Source organism: Marmota marmota, unplaced genomic scaffold (genome assembly GCF_001458135.2).
Source record: "Marmota marmota marmota unplaced genomic scaffold, marMar, whole genome shotgun sequence".
NCBI lineage: Eukaryota > Metazoa > Chordata > Mammalia > Rodentia > Sciuridae > Marmota > Marmota marmota.
In genome coordinates this window covers 1,162,786-1,182,316 of record NW_025999880.1, presented here as the reverse complement: position 1 = coordinate 1,182,316, position 19,531 = coordinate 1,162,786, and the positions used below count along the sequence as shown (strand labels likewise).

Below are 19,531 nucleotides of genomic sequence, written 5' to 3'. Positions count from 1 at the left end.
ATACTCTATATTTAGCAAGTTTTATTTGCTTATGAATATTTATAAGGGATGTCATTATTTCAATTCAATTAATATTTATTGAGTGCTCATAGATTGTATAACACTGAACTAGGCACTTTATGTATGAATTTGTACATAATACAGATTCCCAATCCAATGAATACCAATGGAGACTGAGATGAAAGGGTATGTATACACCCACATATGCATCGGGGCCTTAAGGAAGAGCACAAGTCTACTAATGAATAGATTTGTGGACCTGATATACAAGCATAGGAATGGAATTAAGTACTTTCTAAAACCCTAGGGATAATGATTCTAGAGGAACAGGAATGTTCTGCTGACTTGTCCATTAGGTCCTGTTTTGGGCAAAACTTGTCTCAGGGTGCTTAAAGGCTCTCAGACAAGCTCCCAGTCCTTTTCCACAAATTGATGGGAAAAGTCACCATGTGAGAAAAAGAATTAATAATGTCTTAGGAATTTAAGAGTAGAAATAGTAAAATTTTAAGAGATTCAAACTTAAGTAAGGCAAGAATACAGTATGAGACTAGATTCAGAGGCAGTCAGTCAAATCAAAATAAGAAAAAGGAATTTTTGTAACTAAATTTCTTGTCTATTAAGAGAGACCTTAGGATTTGAGACTCAGCTTTTTCCATGTTCTGGGATAAAGTTAGATTGGCCATAGGTAAGCAACAGAACTTTGCACTGAGGAAGGGAGCTAGAGAAAGCTACTGCTACAAATTTAAAATGGTAAAACCACTTTGGCAGTTTGTCAGTTTCTTATACTGTTAAACTTACTATGAATAGCAATTATACTCACATATTTACCTAAGAGAAAGTTACACAAAAATTTATAAATTAATGTTCATAGCAGCTTTATTGCTAGAAGTGCATTTCATCCTTTTATAATTGGGAAATAAAACTTCATATGTGCTTCCACAGTGAATAGATAAAAAAAAAATTCTTTGTAGATCCACAAAATGGAATACTACTCAGCAATGAAAAGGAACATGCATATAATCCAGGTAACACCAATGAATCTCAAAAACATTATGCTGAGCACAAGAATCCAGACACAAAATAGCACATTTTGTCTGATTTCATTTATATGAAATTCTAAGACAGGCAAAACGAATCTATAATAATGGAAAGCAGATCATTGGTTACCTAAGGCTGCAGTTCGTACTCTACCTTTGACTGCAAAGGATAATTAGAGAACTCTGTGAGATAAGGAAATGGTCTCTATAATGACTGTGATGGCATCATGCAAGTGTATACAACTATTGGAATGAACTGAATTGTACATAAAAAATGAGTCTGTCACATTATATGTAAATTATACCTCAATAAGGTGGTTTCAAAATGTTATTTCTTCTCTTATACAACACATTAGGAATCAATTCACTTATGCAATGGATTACCCAAATCTCTTTTCCCTATTATGACTACATGGCATCATTATTCATTACAACCTGTACCACAAAGACTATACAAGAGAAGTGAAACAAAATGAAACTCAAGTCAGTCAGCCTTACTTCTTAATGGAAAAATGAGTAAATGATGTGCTATGGCCAGAGGATGATCATAATGGACAATAATGGAAGACTCTGAATGACCAGCTACTTATGCTAGTTTCATTTTTTACTATAATGAACCCGGTAATTAAAACTTGGTAAAGAGTATGTTTTACAAGTTCACAAAAATATGTATACATTTTACATAAAATACATCTTTCACCAGAGGGCATCAATGGGCTTCTCTTAGCTGGGTGTGGTAGTGAATGCCTGTAAACCCAGCAACTTGGGAGGTGAAGCAGAATGAACACAGTTTTAAGTAAAACCCTGTTGTAAAATAAAATTAACCAGAAAAGGGCTGGGCACAGGGCGGGGTGTTGGGTGGAGGCATGGCCTGGGGATGTACCTCAGCCTTTGATTTCGATCCCCAGTACTGCAAATAAAAAAGAGAGAGAAACAAAAATTGAAAGGTAAAAAAATCAGTGGCCAGATGCAGTGGCGCACAACTGTAATCCAGTGGCCCGGGGGCCTGAGATAGGAGGATCACAAGTTCAAAGCCAGCCTCATCAAATTAGCAAGGTCCTAAAGCAACTCAGTGAGACCCTGTCACTAAATAAAATATAAATAAAAGTCTGGGGATGTGGCTCACTGGTTAAGCACCACTGGGTTCAATCCCTGGTATCCCTTCCCCCCCAAAAAAAATCAGTAATCCCAGCTACAAGAGGCCGAGGCAGGAGGATTGCAAGTTCAAGACCAACCTGGAATAGCTAGTTTATCTATCTATCTATCTATCTATCTATCCATTTATTTTTGTATTTATCTATTTAGGTGCCAGGGATTGAACCCAGGGACACTTAACTACTGAACCACACCCCAGCCCTTTTTATTTTTTATTTTGAGACAGACTCTTGCTGAGTTGCTTAGGGCCTTAGTAAATTACTGAGGCTGGCCTCAAATTTGCAATCCTCCTGCCTCAGTTTCCAGAGCTGCTGGGATTATAGGCATGTACCACCATGTACAGTTTCAACTTGGGCAATTTAGTAAGAATAAAAAAGGGGCTAGGATGTAGTGTAGTAGGTAGAGTATTTACCTAGCATGTGTGAGGCTCTGGGTTCAAGCCCCAGTGATACAAAAGGAAAGGAAAAAGGTTTGGCAATAAGCACCAACTAGGCACTTGGGAGCACTGGAACTGGGTGAAGGCTGCTCCTTCTGTCAGTTACTACCTCCAGCGTTGGGCTCACAAACTGGTACCAATGACATAGTAGTTCTTGAACTTTCAACTGAAGAACCTGATAAAGACCTCTTTCTTCAGGGCTTCTTAAATATGCAGGGCCCCTGATAAAAGGGCTCTCCTCTCAAGCTGAGGGAGTCAATTCATTCTTTCAGATGCCTAGCAAGTGCTTACTTTGTGCCTGATATAACACCATGCCCTGACTGAAGACATCAGTACCTTTCATGATCCTGTGTTGCCACTAACCAGCTTAAGGGAAATCTAAAAGCTTTCTAGTAAAATAAAGGGGAAAAAAGTAGTTATGAAGAACAAACATATTTATCAAAACATTAAAATCTCAAGTGGCCATCTTATTCTTCATAAGAATAGGCCTGCCTCAAAGCCACTGTAGAAGTTAATTAAAAATATCCCTCTCCATGGAAAGCTTTGACTGAAAATGTCCTTAAGGTTGTCCTGAAAAACATCAAATGCAGCAAAAATCACTGAATACTCTTTCTCTTGCTCACCCCTTGTGCTCTTGTGCACTGTTTTAACTGCTCACTTCTCACAGGATAGATTTCTCTGGTCATCTAACTGGGAATCAAAGAACAACATGAAAGGTCACTATAAAAATTGTCCAAACTGAGATTTTAAAAATGCATCTTGAAAAGACTGGCAAAAAATGTCTTTTCCTACCTCTATTCCCAGTTTGAAAAGGACATAGATAAAAACATAATCTCTTCCAAGCACCCAAATACAGAGAACAGACTAAAGCCCTGTTTATATATTCTGTAGCAAGTTCATCCTCTTATTAGAAGAAATCTACTTCCCAAGTTCAGGCCAAAGTCCTAAAAATAATGTCCTAGTTCTTAAGAAGATGTGAGCAATAGTGAAGCTACCTACACCCAATATCATAGAAAATGGCCCAAATATTTAGAAACTAAGGAGTTCAAACAAATTACAAGTGAATTCTTTGTTACCACATAATCAGTCTGCATTACATTCCACTTCTGCATTTTCAATCTGAAAAAAATTGGTTTAAAGTTTGATACTTTGTTCCTATATAGATATATAACACCCTGAACTCTTGAAGGAAAGAATGTGTGTGTGTGTGTGTGTGTGTGTGTGTGTGTGTGTGTAAGCGGAATAATATAATGGACAAATAAAGTTAATACTTAATACTGTTCATGTTATTTTACTAACTTGAAATTTTTCTTCTATAAGATAGGAGAAGTGGGTGACATTCTCACAATTCTCCTTTCCTCAGTTGTCAATAAGTGGTCTAACTACATAGGAAACAGGAAGTTCAAATCAGACCAGAGAAGACTAGATTGCTAAAGTAGCTTAAGAGCCCTTTAAAAAAACAGAGCTCGAAACTGAAGAATTATGCCTGGAGTCAGGTTCACTTGGCATATTTGTGCTAAATACCAATATGTGACAAAGGGTTGAGGGCTTTATAATATCCTTGACTGAGAACAGGGGCACTTCTTATAAGGCAAATATTTTCCAAATTGCACAACCAGTTAAGCTAAAGAGAATAACTCCATTGATAAACCAATGGGGTTTGTGAGCTTGAGTCTTCTATAACAAGAACAAGTGGCTCATTTGTAGGACCAAATCAAAACTCAGAGAAGCCTGCTTGACTACTGTACCTGTGCTGTCCTGGAGTCAGTCACTTCCTTGTATAGGCTGATGTCCAAGTAATAGCCAGATTCGTTTGTCAGGAAGAGGCGGATGGGAATTGCTTTTCCAGTTGGTGTCAGGCGAATGTTGATTTTCAGTTCTGCCTGGAGGACGCGCAATTTCCACAGCCGACTTCCATAGCGCATTACCATGCTCCGCACAGATTCCTCAATCTGACATAGATACATCACCAAGTACAAAACTTAAATACCTTGTAACTAAGAACCTGTTTCAGGTCTGTCCGTCTTTGGGAAAGGAGGAATGGAAAAAAGATGCTGTTTTATGGAGATCTGTACACCATATACATTCGTTACACAAAGTGGGCAGATAGTTTCTCCCTAAAACTATTCTTGCTTAGAACAAGACAGGGACAATTTCATGCTGGTCTGGGATGAGAGCGGTTTTCTCTAACTCACGCCATCCAAATCAGTATAACTTCTTCCCCTTTCCCAATTATATTTGTACTCTATATCTAAGATCTGCAATATCTAAAATTAAAAGCTACAGGATTTAAGAGAAAGCCCCAAATAAGAATAAAATCCCTAGTTAAATAGCTATTAAGTAGCATTTATATGCATGGTAACTATGTTTCATTGCACTTACAGGACCTTAAATCAACATAGCAATTACCACCATGAGCTTTTTTCCATACACTTTTATTAAACTTTATAATATATGTCTCTTGCTAAATTGCAGAAATTAAAGAAAGGCAATTTGTAGGTGGTGCTAGAATGTTCTCTCCTAAACATTAGAGCTCTGAAGTTTGGTCACTGTCAAGTCCAACTGGGATTTAAGGAGAAGGGGCAAATGTTTCTTAGTTTTTCTAAACTTTAAACCAAGGCAGCTTAACACTTAGTTTTCAGAGTTACAAGAGTTATTTTAACTGAATGGACTTAAAGGCAATTTTGTTATTGACATGCTAACGCAAAACTTTTGTTTCCAATAGGCAATAGGCTCTTTCCTAGCAAGCAGCTAGGCCAGACTACTCAAATTTAATCTTTTCTTAATTATCTTTCTAAAATGCTTTATCAACATCCTAGAACAGCTCAACATTATCTCATATCTCCCTTCTCTTGTAGTACACTTAGGTAGTATGTGCTACCCTACAGCTTATTTCTCTAACACAGAATTTTAACTCAAAATAGATTTTAAGAAGTTAACTTCTCATCCCCACATTTGTTTGCTAACCAAGAGATATTTATCCATTATTTTCTTTAGGGAACAAAAGCCAACAATCTCTATGTACAAAAAATTGACAGCTATCTGATTAGAAAAGCAGAGCTGGGGCATATGGGTGTTAAGAGTTAGAGGCTGAAAAGTAAATATTAAAAATTCATTGAGAAAAGTCAAGCAAAATCTAAAAATATATATAGTTACACAGTATCCAGGTCATGTTTTAGCATTCTGGCTTCATCAGTCCCAAAATACTTAGGGCAAATATATACATATATTAGAGGAATACATAAATATACATATATTAGGAGAAATAATAATAATTATATATATATATATATATATACACACACACATATATATATATATATATATATATATATATATTCCCCCACACACACTGGCTAAGTGCCCCATGGGTTCAATCTCCCCAGTGGGAGGGTGTGTGTGTGTGTGTGTGTGTGTATACACACACATACACCATGGGGCACTGAACCACTGAGCCACATCTCCAGCCCTTTTTTATTTTTAGACAGGGTCTTACTAAGTTGCTTATGGCCTCACTAAATGGCTGAGACTAGCTTTGAACTCGCAAACTTCTTGCCTCAGGCTCCAGAGCTCCTGGGATTTTTAGGCATGTGCCACCATGCCTGGCCTAGGAGAAATTCTGCTTAAACTACATGATGAGGTTTGAGCCCTATCCTTGGCTTTCCTAACAGAAAATAATAACCCATTGTTAGCTTCGAGTTTTCAAGAAAAAAAAGTACAGAACTGTTTCTCAGTTCTTAGATAATAAGTTCAAAATCAAAAGTTCGGCTGGGGTTGTGGTTCAGTGGTAAAGCACTTAATATGCATGAGGCATTGGGTTGCATCCCTGGCACCACATAAAAATAAACAAATAAAATAAAGGTAAAAAAAGCAAAAGTCTATGCCTATAATTGACCTTGAGAAAGGAGATACTTGGATATCCTATTCAAATTTCAGTCTCATACAGAGTCAGAGGGAGCAAAATAGAGAGCAGTCTGTCTTACACACCTAGGATAAAAAGGTCAAGTACAGGACTGTCTTGTTTTCTTTCCTTAAATTATATTGAATGTATTTTAGAATAGAGCCTCAGGGAAGAAACTAGACATAATATATATAATACATGTGAAATTTCTTTCTTTTTTTTTTTTATTAGGGACACAATATCTTTATTTATTTATTTTTAAGTGTACTGAGGATCGAACCCAGTGCCTCTCATGTGTGATACAAGCACTCTACCACTGAGCTACAGCCCCAGCCCCGGCATGTGATATTCCTTATCAGCCAAATTCTCCTGTGGTAAACTACTAAAGAGAAATAGGTTAGCTATTTTGGGAAGGTGTCTTATCCTGGTAAGGCCACTAGGTAAGTATGTTAAAACACAGAAACAGTGTACTAAATGTCTAATAATAGCAAAATTATTTCACATGAGAAATTCTAGAAGATACTATAAAATAGAACTACTATCACGGAAAATATAAAACTTGTCCTAATGGAGGAAAAGAATTTTCATACTTTTATAAATGATCAGCAAGCAAACACCATGCCACCTTCAATACCGAGGGTTTTCTTAATGCCTATAGCAAAAATTTGCCACTGTCTTGGAAACTTAGTCTCTCAAGTACTGTGTAAACTTAAAAGGCTCAAACTATTGGACAAGAACACCTGTTTCCAAGTCCAAGGAAGATACATATGGATGAATCTTTTTGCTTATGCTCTGAGTCCTGGCAGAGAAGCCATGAGAAATGTACCTTTGACGGGTCCATGATGACTGTGGGCACAAAGTTGAGGAAGATGTGGTTACAGTCTGTGCGAACATTTGTATTGTTAAAAGCAACTTCCAACTCATCCATGGCTTCCAGGAGCAGACGCTCCCCTTCATTTTGTAGATACTCAAAAGAAGCTTCCTATACAGGAAGAAAATCACCATCATTAATGTTTTTTCAAAGAAACAATAAATAAATGGCTATTATAACTACTTAACAGCAGTATGTCATAAATCATAAGGCACCAGGTGAAGACATTATTTGTTTTTCTCCCTAGAGTCCATCTAGTGATCACAGGCAGCAGGGGCATGCAAAGGCCACATACAGAGTGCTTGCTAGCCCTTTCTCTTGCCTCTTAGTGTATCGTTTCCTTCCAACACGTGGAAATGCTGGGTATCCCCAGAGCTGTAACACCAACAGGATTATAATTCATACATGTCAAACAAATTGTTTAGAACAGAAATCTGCTTAGAAATGAGAAGCTGAAGAAAACTCATGGCTATGCAATACAATAATAACTACACACCAGGAAGTCCTTGCTATATATAGACACTACCCATCCTGCTAGACAGGTTTATGGCGGGATTACTTCTTTCCTAACTCTTCTCCTTCTTCTCTATTATCACTCAACTCTCCCTTTGATTTTTCTCTTAGCACACTTTTCTTTTTCTCAAGTGAGTGCTATCATGTTTCCATTACCAAGAAAATCAGATTAAATAAAAATAAGCCTTTATTATTTGTAATATTTACTTTTGTGAACGAAATGACTCTCAGACACCTGCTGGTTATTGGAGAGTCAAAGGAAATAGAACAAGAGCCTGATTCAAACAATGAAAACATGATTTTGAACCTTTCTTATTTCTCTACCCCTTCCCTCAGGGATAACTTCCCATTGAAGTACAGCACCTACCTTGGTGACCAGATCGGAATGTCTGATGATTGCACGAACAAAGAACCTGTAATCTGTCACTTCTGTGCCAACTTCTACCTTAGCTGCCCCAAGATACAGGTGCATCTTGTGGTTAGCACATGGAATGGCAGTGAGGTCAAAATTTCTCATCCGGTTCAGCTCTAACTGGAAAGCTAGAGCAGGTTCCAGGTGACGATAGATTCGGTCCTCCTCAAACTGATCACAAGAATCAGACAAAAAATAGCTCACAGGAGGTAGTTATAAGATTATGATTACATAGGTAAAAGAGATGCTTGAAAATAGCAATGAAGGTATGATGCACTAATAAGCAAAAGAAAATGAGCTACATATAAGATATTGCTAAGGCTACTGCTATAGCTTATGTAAGATTAGGCACTAAGGTACCCATGCACTTAACTTTTCAACATATATGCTTTTACAAGTGGTGATGCTCCCCATTAAAAACAAAGACACTGGGCATGTTGGTCATGTATATAATCCCAGCAACTTGAGAGCCTGAGGTAGAAGGACTGAAAACTCATGGCCAGCCTCAGCAACATAGCAAGGCCCTAAGCAACTTAATGAGACCTTGTCTCAAAATAAAAAATAAAAAGCTGAAGATGTGGCTCAGTGGTTAAGGACTTGTATGTTCACTCCCAGGTACTAAAGAACCAAAAATGAACAAACAAAAAGTTACAAACAAGCAAAAAATTTCAATTCCCTTGGAACTCCTATGGCATTTAATGTTATAACTCATTTTTTACCCTTAACTACAAACTGCTTCACATTAACATTTATTCACATGCTGATGTTTTAGGTTTACCCAAAAAGTCTAAAATGCTAAAGGACAGGACTTAAATCTTACCATTTATGACACACTACAAAGAACACAGTAAATGCTCAATAAATAAACATCATTTTTCAAAAAAGGTATTTGGCTTTGGAACATAATATATCCACAGATATATAATTATGCATCTTTTTCAAAAGTTTTATTAGTACATTTACTGTATGTTTGCTTGAAACTAAATTGTTTTTCCAGAGTACATGTCAACTGAGTGAAGAGTGAGCCAGCACCAAAAATATAAGCTGGTAACAAGAAGAAACCAATAGTATGAACTACTATACTTTAAAATTGAAAAACAAATGCATGGGAATTAGAGTTGAACATAAGTTGTGACAAGAATAATTCTATAATGCAATATTGTTTAATATCACATCATTAGGATTGTTTTGAAGGATAGGGATGATTTTGAAAGTTATTGTTTTCTTTGGGTAGCTCAACACATTTGATTGTTTCCTAAATCAAACTCTTTCTGAAGGGAGTGTGCTTTAGTTCTAAAACACATGTAAACAAAGAGAAACACAAGTTCAATCAGAGAAAGAATGGGAAAGATAAGAAAACAGGAAAAAAAAATTCAAAGGGTAGGATTCTAGCAATCAGTCCTTACCTTATCCCTTGCTCGGAATGTGAAAAACTTAGGGAATTCTCTCTGTTAAAGAAGTGAGTAAAATGTGTCAGTCCTTCATAGATGTGGCCCTCCAGAAACAAACAGTATAGAAGAAGCTGGGCATCTAGAACAGTTTTCCAGAAAACGTGCTTCTCATCTAAGCCTGGTCCACAGAATGTGAATGGTCCTCTGAGTAATCATCACTTTGACCTCACTTTCAAATTTGAGAATTACCACATTACCTAAGTTTAGATATCTAAAGTATCTCCTGTTGCCAAAGTAAAAAATTTATAATGTTTCATGTCTCAAACTAAAACTTCCTGGGTGTTGTCTTGGCAAAATCTGGCAAATAAAACCAACATTACCCTTATGCTGCAGACACTGCAATAATAGTTACTAGAATGATTTCCCAAGTTTCTCCTAAACAAACTCTTAATGCAAACTAGCCAGACAGCATAGAATCTTCAGTCCGTGGTGTTGTTTTTTTTCCCCCTACATTCATTCTCAAGTCAATAATGTCAAGAGTTTAAAAAATATTTCAAGACAAAGAAAACTATTAGATACTACTTTGGACACTACCACTCTATAGGAAAGAAAGGGTAGAACTAGTGAACTTATAATCATTAGGTCTTAACGCTCTTTTGCAGAGCATTACACAAGAAAGCAACCAATTTACTAGAACCTTATTAATTAACAAAGATGAATTCAATTAGAAGAGTTCATTAGTTTCTGAAATTTAACTTATTAACACCAAATACCCCTGTTTCTCGGATGGAAAGCTCTACTGGCAGTGTTGGAATCAAGTCGTTACCATTTGCTTTGATAGGAGGTTTCATTAGGCATCTTCTTCATTATGAGTGCAATATAATCAAACACTTATTGGTACAAGGCAAAGAGACCAGGACTAGCTGCCTACATATACTTCAGTGGGCTTTAGGAGCCATGAAGAAAAGATGTACTGAAAATCTTCTAGATGGCAGTCATTCTCATGTGTTATCCCAGTGAATGCTTACAACAACCTCAAGGGAGTCTTTATGACCCCCATTTTACAGATGTGCAATTACTGGTTTAAGTGATATGCCCAGGATCATAGAACATAAACTTGGGTCTCTCTGATGCAACAGCCATACCCTTCCACCTCTCAAGTGCAGGGCATCATTACTCTATTCTTGTTATAATCCAAACGTCTCCTTAGAGGATTTAGCTTCATGAGACAACAAAACAAAACAACAGAACAACAAAAAGATCCCCTAGAAAACCCAGAAATTAAGACTTTGTTTGGTGGAGAGGAGGCAGAAAACAAACAAAGCAAAACTTGTGCTAAAAACTTGTGGTTTATGACTTTACTGAAAACTTGAATACTTTCCACAGATATTATACTGTATCCTTACCTTGCACAGTTAATACACCTTTTCATATTTTTCTCGGTGTTTTAACTATAAAAGTGATTTTAACATACTCCTACAAGTGCATTTACTATGCCCAGGGATATCACTTGTCCAGAGTTGGGTCTTTAAAAGTCCTTTGAAGGTGGATTTTACACAGAACTGATCTTTTACTAATGACATTTTGTTCTAAATAATTCTCCGATGTTCTCCCCTCCCCCTGCCCCAGTGACAGTGAAGCAGATGGGGATAACTTCAAGGTGAAGCAGGAATACATTCAGCTGAGTTGTCAGTAGATTTCATGCTCATGGATTTATATAATCTAATTTTGGCTTTATTCTAGTGAAGTTTAGCTTTCAGTGTATTACCTAAAAAGTAACACATGTCAAAAAGGATGGGTAACAAAATCTTTCCATGGAACTAACTCCCTGAAAGAAAAGTCATCAAGGAGAGTGACAATATAATTTTTAAGTATATATTTTTCTATTTTGCCTGAACTATTATTAGCTAATTAATTAAAATATTTATTTAGTATACCATTTATCCATTCGTACACATTATTACATTTTCCTTCAAACACAAAACCATTTTCCTTCAGAAACAATACCAATAAAAAATGCTTTCTTTTCCACTAAACAATTAAGAAAATTTATAGTAAATAGCAAGCACAAAAGTAAATGGTTTGAATGGAAATACTTTTATTGCAAATAATGAAAGAAAATGATTTTGGTGGAGGGTGAACTATGTGTAGGTGACAAGACTGAGCAAATTGTTTAAAAAAACAATTTCATTAAGGTTAGCTAAAAAAAAGACATCATGAGATGATATAAAAGCAAACTTTTTTTTCAAACATGTGAGTAAATTTTTAGCTCCACAGTAAATTTAAATATTGAACATTCAAAAAGGGGGGGTGGTAAGAACTTTCATGCAATGGGAAAGCAGGACTATTGAGAAATTCTTTGGGAGACCAGAAGTCTGAAGACTTTTATAGAAAGCCACTCAAAACAAAAAACACCACCACAGAACCATAGAAAAGAAATCTAAAAGTCTGATCCTTCATCTCACCTCATCTTCATACTGCCAATTTTTCCACTAACAGCACTCATGCTTATTCTATCACTAATGTAATTGCTTTCCAGGCATTCTACTAGTGTTATGGGCAAATATCATAATTGAATGTACACAAAGAAAAACCCTCTTAGTGTTCTGGTACCAAAAACAAAAGAATGCAACATTTCTCAGGAAGAAATTATACCCCTGCTGTGTTCTAATCAGCCAACCATCATCAAGACAATCAAAATAATTTGCCTAAATTAGCCAATCAAGACACCCTGCAAATCAGAGAATGTGAAAACCTGCAACAGAAAACATCATAGCTGATTATGATACTAATAATCGTGTTAAAAACCTAATGAGATGAAGAAATTGGGAGCTTGCTGGTGCAATTCTCTTTTACCTCAACATGCTGAGAACTAATTATATAGACTGTAATTAAAACAAAAACCCATACCAAACCCTCTGAAAACTCATAGTTGGTCCACTAGCAAACAGAACTACCTTTTTGGACAGAAAGGTTGAAAGGAAGGAAAGAAGGAAGAACAGACAGACATCTACACATAAATACATGAATTATGAAACTTGACAACTGTTCATGAGCTCTTTCCTCAAAACTTAAATAATCCAAAACATTTAATTTTAAAGTGGGAGTCACTCATAACAATCATGAAACTACAATTATTTCTTGGGATATGCGTAACAATTTAAAAAATCTCATGAAATCTTACATGTAAGAAAGGAAAAAAAAAACATTTTATTAACAGATGCAAAACTGCTTGATTAGAATCTTTTCACAATTTTTGGACCTGATGTTTTGATTTAAGTCGCAAAGGAAAGGAAGAAGTCCTGAAAATATGCATTTTAGTCTCCTTAAAAAGCATTTTGCTGGAGCTGAGGATGTAGTTCAGTGATAGAGCACCTACCTAGCACATGTGAGGCACTGGGTTTGATCCGTAGCACCACGTAAAAATAAATAAATAAAATAAAGGCATTGTGTCCAAAGCACTTTGCTAATATATAGCCAAGCATATTCCACCATGCAGTGGTGCATGCCTATAATCCCAGCAATTGGGAGGCTGAGGCAGGAGGGCCACAAGTTCAAGGCCAGCCTGGGCGATTTAGCAAGAACCTGTCTCAATATAAAAATTAAAAAAGGGATGGGGAGTGTAGCTCAGTGGTAGAGAGCCCAGGGGTTAAAAAAAAAAAAAAAATGATATCTCTCCCCAAAAACCATGATATCTCCCAAATTTGTACCCTCTGCTACACTTTTTAGAATTCCAGACCAGAAATGTGAGTGAAACTAACAGAGAGTGAGTTGGTGAATTTTAACTAACAACACTGTAGAGCTACATCTTAGACAACTGCAGAAAATAGCTACAAAAATTCAAGGAGCCTCTTTTGCTTTGAAGGATACTTCTTTTTAATACAATTATATATATATGGATAGAGTTGTTTTTTCCTCAAACTTTCTGCTTAAATATCCATTTTAAGCAGCTATGTTTTAAAGTCCCATTACGAGTATTTGATTCAATTAGGTGGTTATGGAAATGGACTGACACCAAACTTCCTTATAGCCGGTGAGCACTGCCATCTCAGAACAAGTCCCCACTTAGAGTAAAGCTAGCTAGAGTAGCTGGCTTTCTGGGGACTATGGTGACTAAACAGTACTGGAAATGCTTAGAGACAGCACTGATATCTGAATAAACACCTCAAAATATACACACTCTCTAGGAACTTCTCTTCTGGTCCTCGTTTGCCTTGTTCTAGTTCTGAAGCAGTCTGAAAGACCATGACTATGAAACAGCATAGCTTGCTTCATTCCATAACAACATTGAACAAAACTTGGTAACCTTCCTTCTCTCCTTGCCCCCTCACGTGTGCATTCTCTCTTCTATTCAATAATATAGGGATTTCACAGTGTAGAACAGGTAGGCTGCATACATCACAGTGGATTACCAAGAAGCCAGAGAGATCAAGGGATTCATCTCTAACACTCCTGGAAAGCTTCCTATTTTTCACACTACACTAACTATGGCCAAGCACATATCAAATGACATGACAGAGGCTAAGCATCCTTCATGAATGGCAAGCTACCACCAACAGACAAATTCACAGGAGCACTATGATAGCAAGCCCTGGATTTGTACAGTTTCTGCCAAGGCTTCCTGGCCATTGTAGATCCTGGATAGAGTTCAGTAATAGTTGCCCTTGTCCCCTGTGAAATTCTAACCATTTCTAAGGAACATAACATAAAGCACCCCAACTACTCTGACATTCAATTCTTTAAAGCAAATCTAGTCTACACTTAAACCTTAATGTTCTCTATGCTCTAAAGCAGACTTTCCTACACTCAGGACAAATCAAGTCACTTGATAATTTCACTGATTTCCCACTCAATGCCACTATAAATAGGAACAGTGATTGCCAGGCGAGACCTCCTGCTGATCTCATTTCCTAACAGATTTTGCCTAAACATGTCCCCATTGAATAGAAATACAGAAATATTAGGACAGTGGGGAGGAAACGTCTTAGAGCTGTTAGACATACTCTAGGACATGACATAGATTCAGAGAGATAAGAATTTGTCTTTATTTTGTGTGTTTCATACCTAAAATATTTTTTTAAAATTATAGTGAGAACTAGTAATTTTAAGTTAAAAAATTTAGTGAACTGTTGTAACTGATCATGGAATGCTTATTACAGGAAACCAGTTAGTATACTAGAGACATGAAGACTCCATCTGCACTATTAACAAAAAGGAAAAGAATTTTAAAAATTCAGCATCATTCCCCAAAATAATATGTTATTATTCCAAACTCAGTGACAAAAAAGAAAAAGCACACTAACATTTAAGAACCTTGACCGATACTTTTCCAAAATCCAGGGATGACTATGGTATGTCTATCTTAGCTCTGACCAGTCACGGTGTTTATTCATAGGCTTTCATATTCTGTCCCCAAATATCAATTTTATTCTCTAAGCTCCTGATTTTTCTTCCTAAAGCCCCAGGGTTCTCTTTAAGCTCCTCATACTTCTCCAGTGACTTCAGTTTCCTATTTAAAATTATTGATTGATATATATCTGCACTCTGCTTGATTTCCTGACATCAATAACACAAGGGAGCTGTATAGTCCACAACATTTCCTAAAGCATTTCAGAAAATCCTAGCTCTTTAGTTTGCAGGGTTCTCTACAGACTAGTTCAGCAAGGTGAACTGTAAGAGGGGAAACAAAATGTCAAGTATTAGAGACTTAATAAACAAAAGGTTAATAAAAACAATCACACATAGGTCCTTGAATTTAGAAAGTCTTTTCCAGAATCTCAATGTTATCTTCATTATTACAAATGAGTAGGGCTTGAAAACTAAATTATCTTACTTGCTAAAACAAAACAAACAGAAAAGCAAAATGAAATAAAATTTTTCATCAAGAAAATTGAGACTTCCTAACATCCTCTGGAATCTTTCTTAGCTACATTAGAATTAATTTTTAGTGAGATATTTTGACTATAATCAGTCATTTTGAGAATGACATCTTGACTGTGAACTAGATCTTTCACTTTACTGCTGTCATCATACTAGGTTTGATCACATGGGTATACTACAGTTGAGATACAAGGCTATTAACTTAGTTGTCTTTCACATAAAAACTTTAATTTCATAAATATTAAAAGTCAATTCAAGGGCTGGGGCTGTAGCTAAGTGGCAGAGCACTCACATAGCATTTGTGAGGCCCTGGTTTGATCCTTAGCACCACATAACAATCAAACAATAAAGAAATGCTGTCCATCTACAACTACAAAAAAAATTTTTTTTAAGTCAATTCAGGTAAATGGAACTACAAACAAAAGAATACTTAATTTTTATTTATTTCCTATTCTTAGAATTAACATAAGATAAAAATAGCAACTTTGGCTCTGCTACAGCATTTTTAATAATAAATCACTATTCTTCAGAAGTGAGATTTCTTGATAATAGAACTTGAATCCATATTTGGTAGAAGCCAAAACCTCAAAGTACAACTGATTATTGATTCATATGTGCACAGAAGAAATTATTAGTTCCTACTTCTACCTTATTCATCTGAAGAAAAGCATATGCTCATCCTTAACTATTTCTCAGAGAAACATTAAGAATTCATTATAAAATTTTTTTTAAAAAAGGAAAAAAACTTTTGCTGGAACACTTGATAGAAGGATTGAATATTCATCATAATACTTTCTAAATGAAGAGAGACCAAACATCAGCAGTCTAAACCCTTCTAAATAACTCAGACATGTTCTGTTTCAGTTATTGGTGGCAAACAGATAAAACAGTAAGTTGTCTTTCATAATTGTTCCTTTTACTTACATGAAATCTCTGATCCACCTCACAGTTGACCTGCTTTCTAAAATCCTTTCAAGTAAGACAGAAAGAAAAAAAAAACAATAGAAACCACCAATTAGTAATAACATTTTAAATGAACTGAGTAATAAGTAAAGAGTTTAGAAAGCCCTTCCCAGAATCTCAAATGTTTTGTCTAATGTTTATTAAAAATTAAATTTATAGGAAAAGTTATTTCTCTGCATAAATTCTATAAGTAAGCATATTACTACAATCCCACTTTATTTTAAAAATTGTGGTAAGAGCACAAGAAATACACATACAATTTCCATGTCAATCAATACCTTTTGTGCAACCAGAAAAGTAAGGCGTCGAATTCCATGCTCAACCAAGGTAGCTTTCTATGAACAAACACATAAAATAAGATAGATGACATCTCCATTCAACCTAAATTTTACCCTGTTCAATCCTTGTAACACTCTGTTTGGGTTAAGTACCCTATTTGGATATTTGTAATCTCAGCTCTGAATCTTCAAACTTGCAAATAAACAGATTTTAACATGGCTCCTGTGGCTAAGTCTTAAGGAATAGGTTTTATATTGGTTTGCAAAAAAATTGAAAGAAAACTTTGTGGAAGAGAAAGGGTTATATGAAGTCACCTAAGTTCTGTCAGAATTGCTTCACACCAAAGTAAGCCTACAATTCATGTTTTTAGAAATTAAAGTATTGGTTGTGTATTTAAATGTGAAAATTAATACTACTGATGTATAAGCTAAATGAAATCAAGTAGATGAAAATAAAGAACTTTCTATGAAACAGAAATATAGATATTACCTAGAATATAGATATTACCTACCATTAGATATAGCATTTCTAGAATCTAACAAATCCTAACCTTTCAGTTCTTCAAAAACAATTCCCCCTTACTTTACATGGAGTTATTTTTTTTTAAAGGTTATCTTTAAAATTTATTGAAAACAATGTTTAATAGGCTTTTAAATTTAAGGAGCATCCATATCTCCACTTGGCATAGGCAAATGGTATATTAGGAGTAAACAAAGACTAGAAATCTCAAGATAGCCTCTTAAGAGAGTCTTGGACCTCTGGAAATTAGCCTCTCTCTATCCTTTACTATTCACTTACCTCAAAAAGCAAAGAAACAGAGTATGAATTAAATGAAAGACATGCTTTTAAGAGTACTAACAAAGGGGCTACATGGCAACATATAGAAAAAATGATCCCACCAATTGAATGACTTGAGAGAATATATCAATAGTACAAAGAGAAAAAAAATACATGGCCTTTTACAACCTACATCCAGACTTAAGTTTGATAACATTTCTTGCTATAACTCTAACCAAGAGATATGTTCAAAAGCCAATTTTTTAAAAAATTTTGTTCTAATTAGTTATACATGACAGTAGAATGTGTTTTGACACAAGCCAATTTTTTTTTTTTTAAAAGAGAGAGTGAGAGAGGGGGGAGAGAGAGAGAATTTTAATATTTATTTTTTAGTTATCGGCGGATACAACATGTTTGTTTTGTATGTGGTGCTGAGGATCGAACCCAGGCCGCACGCATGCCAGGCGAGCGCGCTACCACTTGAGCCACATCCCCAGCCCCAGCCAATTCTTAATTTTCATTTTTTTTCAATCCAAATTTGCTTCCCCCCCCCTTTTTTTAAAATCCAAATATGCTTCCCCTTATAAAGAATGGGACATTTTTCTGGGACATTTTCTCATATTTCTCTATTTCTTCTACAGTATTGCTCAGTAATAAAATTGACTTTACTAACAGTATAAGCAAAAAATACAGAAAAAATAAATTTTATATATATAAATTCTAATAATAAATTCCTAGGTCAAATATAAGTTTTGATCCAACCACACTTAAAAATATTCCATACTGTCATCATGCTCCTTAGCATAAATAACCAAATACTGACACTACAATAAGGAAAAAACTGTGTAGAAAGAAAAGGGGTATGGTGGTGCCTAGTCTCCCAGTGTAACCAGGAACAGAAGCATTCCTTCTGACACCAACAAAGAATTCCACTATAGTCAGGTCCTTCAAAGGCAAGCATCAATAGCTATGTTCTGGCAAGGGAAGAAAATAACTTTAATAATGCCATGATTTAAAATCAAAATTGTTATTGCTTTTAAAATTCCACAAGTGGCTGACAATAACAGCAGAGCAACAGGATTCTGATTACATTGTAATAATGTGGGTCTCACAGCAAGTCCACAGCTATTACCCAGCGATTAGGCGTCAGCACCTGGAGAAACTCCATTTACACTGACTGCTTCAATCTCCTCCACAAGTCATTTACAAATATATGATCCTAATTTCTATGAGAGAAAAAAAGACATGCTGGGACTAGAAGATTATTTGGACAATTTGGATCAACCTATTTGATAGTTTAATGCGTACGTTAAAAAAAAAACTTTCTAAACTGCTATGAGCATGATCATGAAGTGAAAAACAAAACTAGTTATCACTTCAGCTTTCTTTTCTTAAATTGCTTTTCCTTCCTTTTCTTCTTTCATATATATTTTTAAATAAGGAGATGAACATGCCAAATATTTCTAGATAAACACAATACCTGATGCAGTTAATAGCTTCTCTTGGCCTGGAATGTCAGCACAGTCTACCCTGACCCTTCTGAATAACCTTAGGCAAAGACTAGATTTCTCTGTGTCACAGCTTATAAGTCAAATAAAGGAAAAAATAATCCCTTATTGCTTATTCATGTTAAATAAATTTGTATATTTTATAAATAAATAAATAAAGACACTACCTCTTTAAGTCTGTGTGATGATATACAATATTTAGATCTGAAGGTGATAAATAATTTAAAGTTGTGGTCAATTATGGAAAAAATGAAATACAGGCAATCAGTGCTTCAAAACCTGGGAAGAAACTTTCATAGATTTATTTCATGAAGCAGTAGTGGCAACCACCATATACAACTTTGGATTCTTCCACTAAAGGTCACTGGCCTCACTGGCCTTATGTGGTCACTGACCAAGAACAAGAAG

At 35.6% G+C, this 19,531-nt stretch overlaps 1 protein-coding gene across 3 annotated transcripts in view; it reads right to left on the bottom strand.

The window, feature by feature from the left end:
- The window catches only part of Acaca (acetyl-CoA carboxylase alpha), a 236,173-nt gene that overhangs the window by 87,502 nt on the left and 129,140 nt on the right, over positions 1-19,531 (bottom strand). For all 3 annotated transcript variants that reach the window (XM_048787899.1, XM_015495351.2, XM_015495352.2), the window contains 6 exons: positions 16,838-16,894; positions 16,521-16,565; positions 9,732-9,773; positions 8,281-8,496; positions 7,356-7,511; positions 4,377-4,580 (listed from right to left, as the gene is read on the bottom strand). In XM_048787899.1, the coding sequence (XP_048643856.1) occupies positions 4,377-4,580; positions 7,356-7,511; positions 8,281-8,496; positions 9,732-9,773; positions 16,521-16,565; positions 16,838-16,894 (720 nt within the window). The remainder of the gene's footprint in view (positions 1-4,376; positions 4,581-7,355; positions 7,512-8,280; positions 8,497-9,731; positions 9,774-16,520; positions 16,566-16,837; positions 16,895-19,531) is intronic.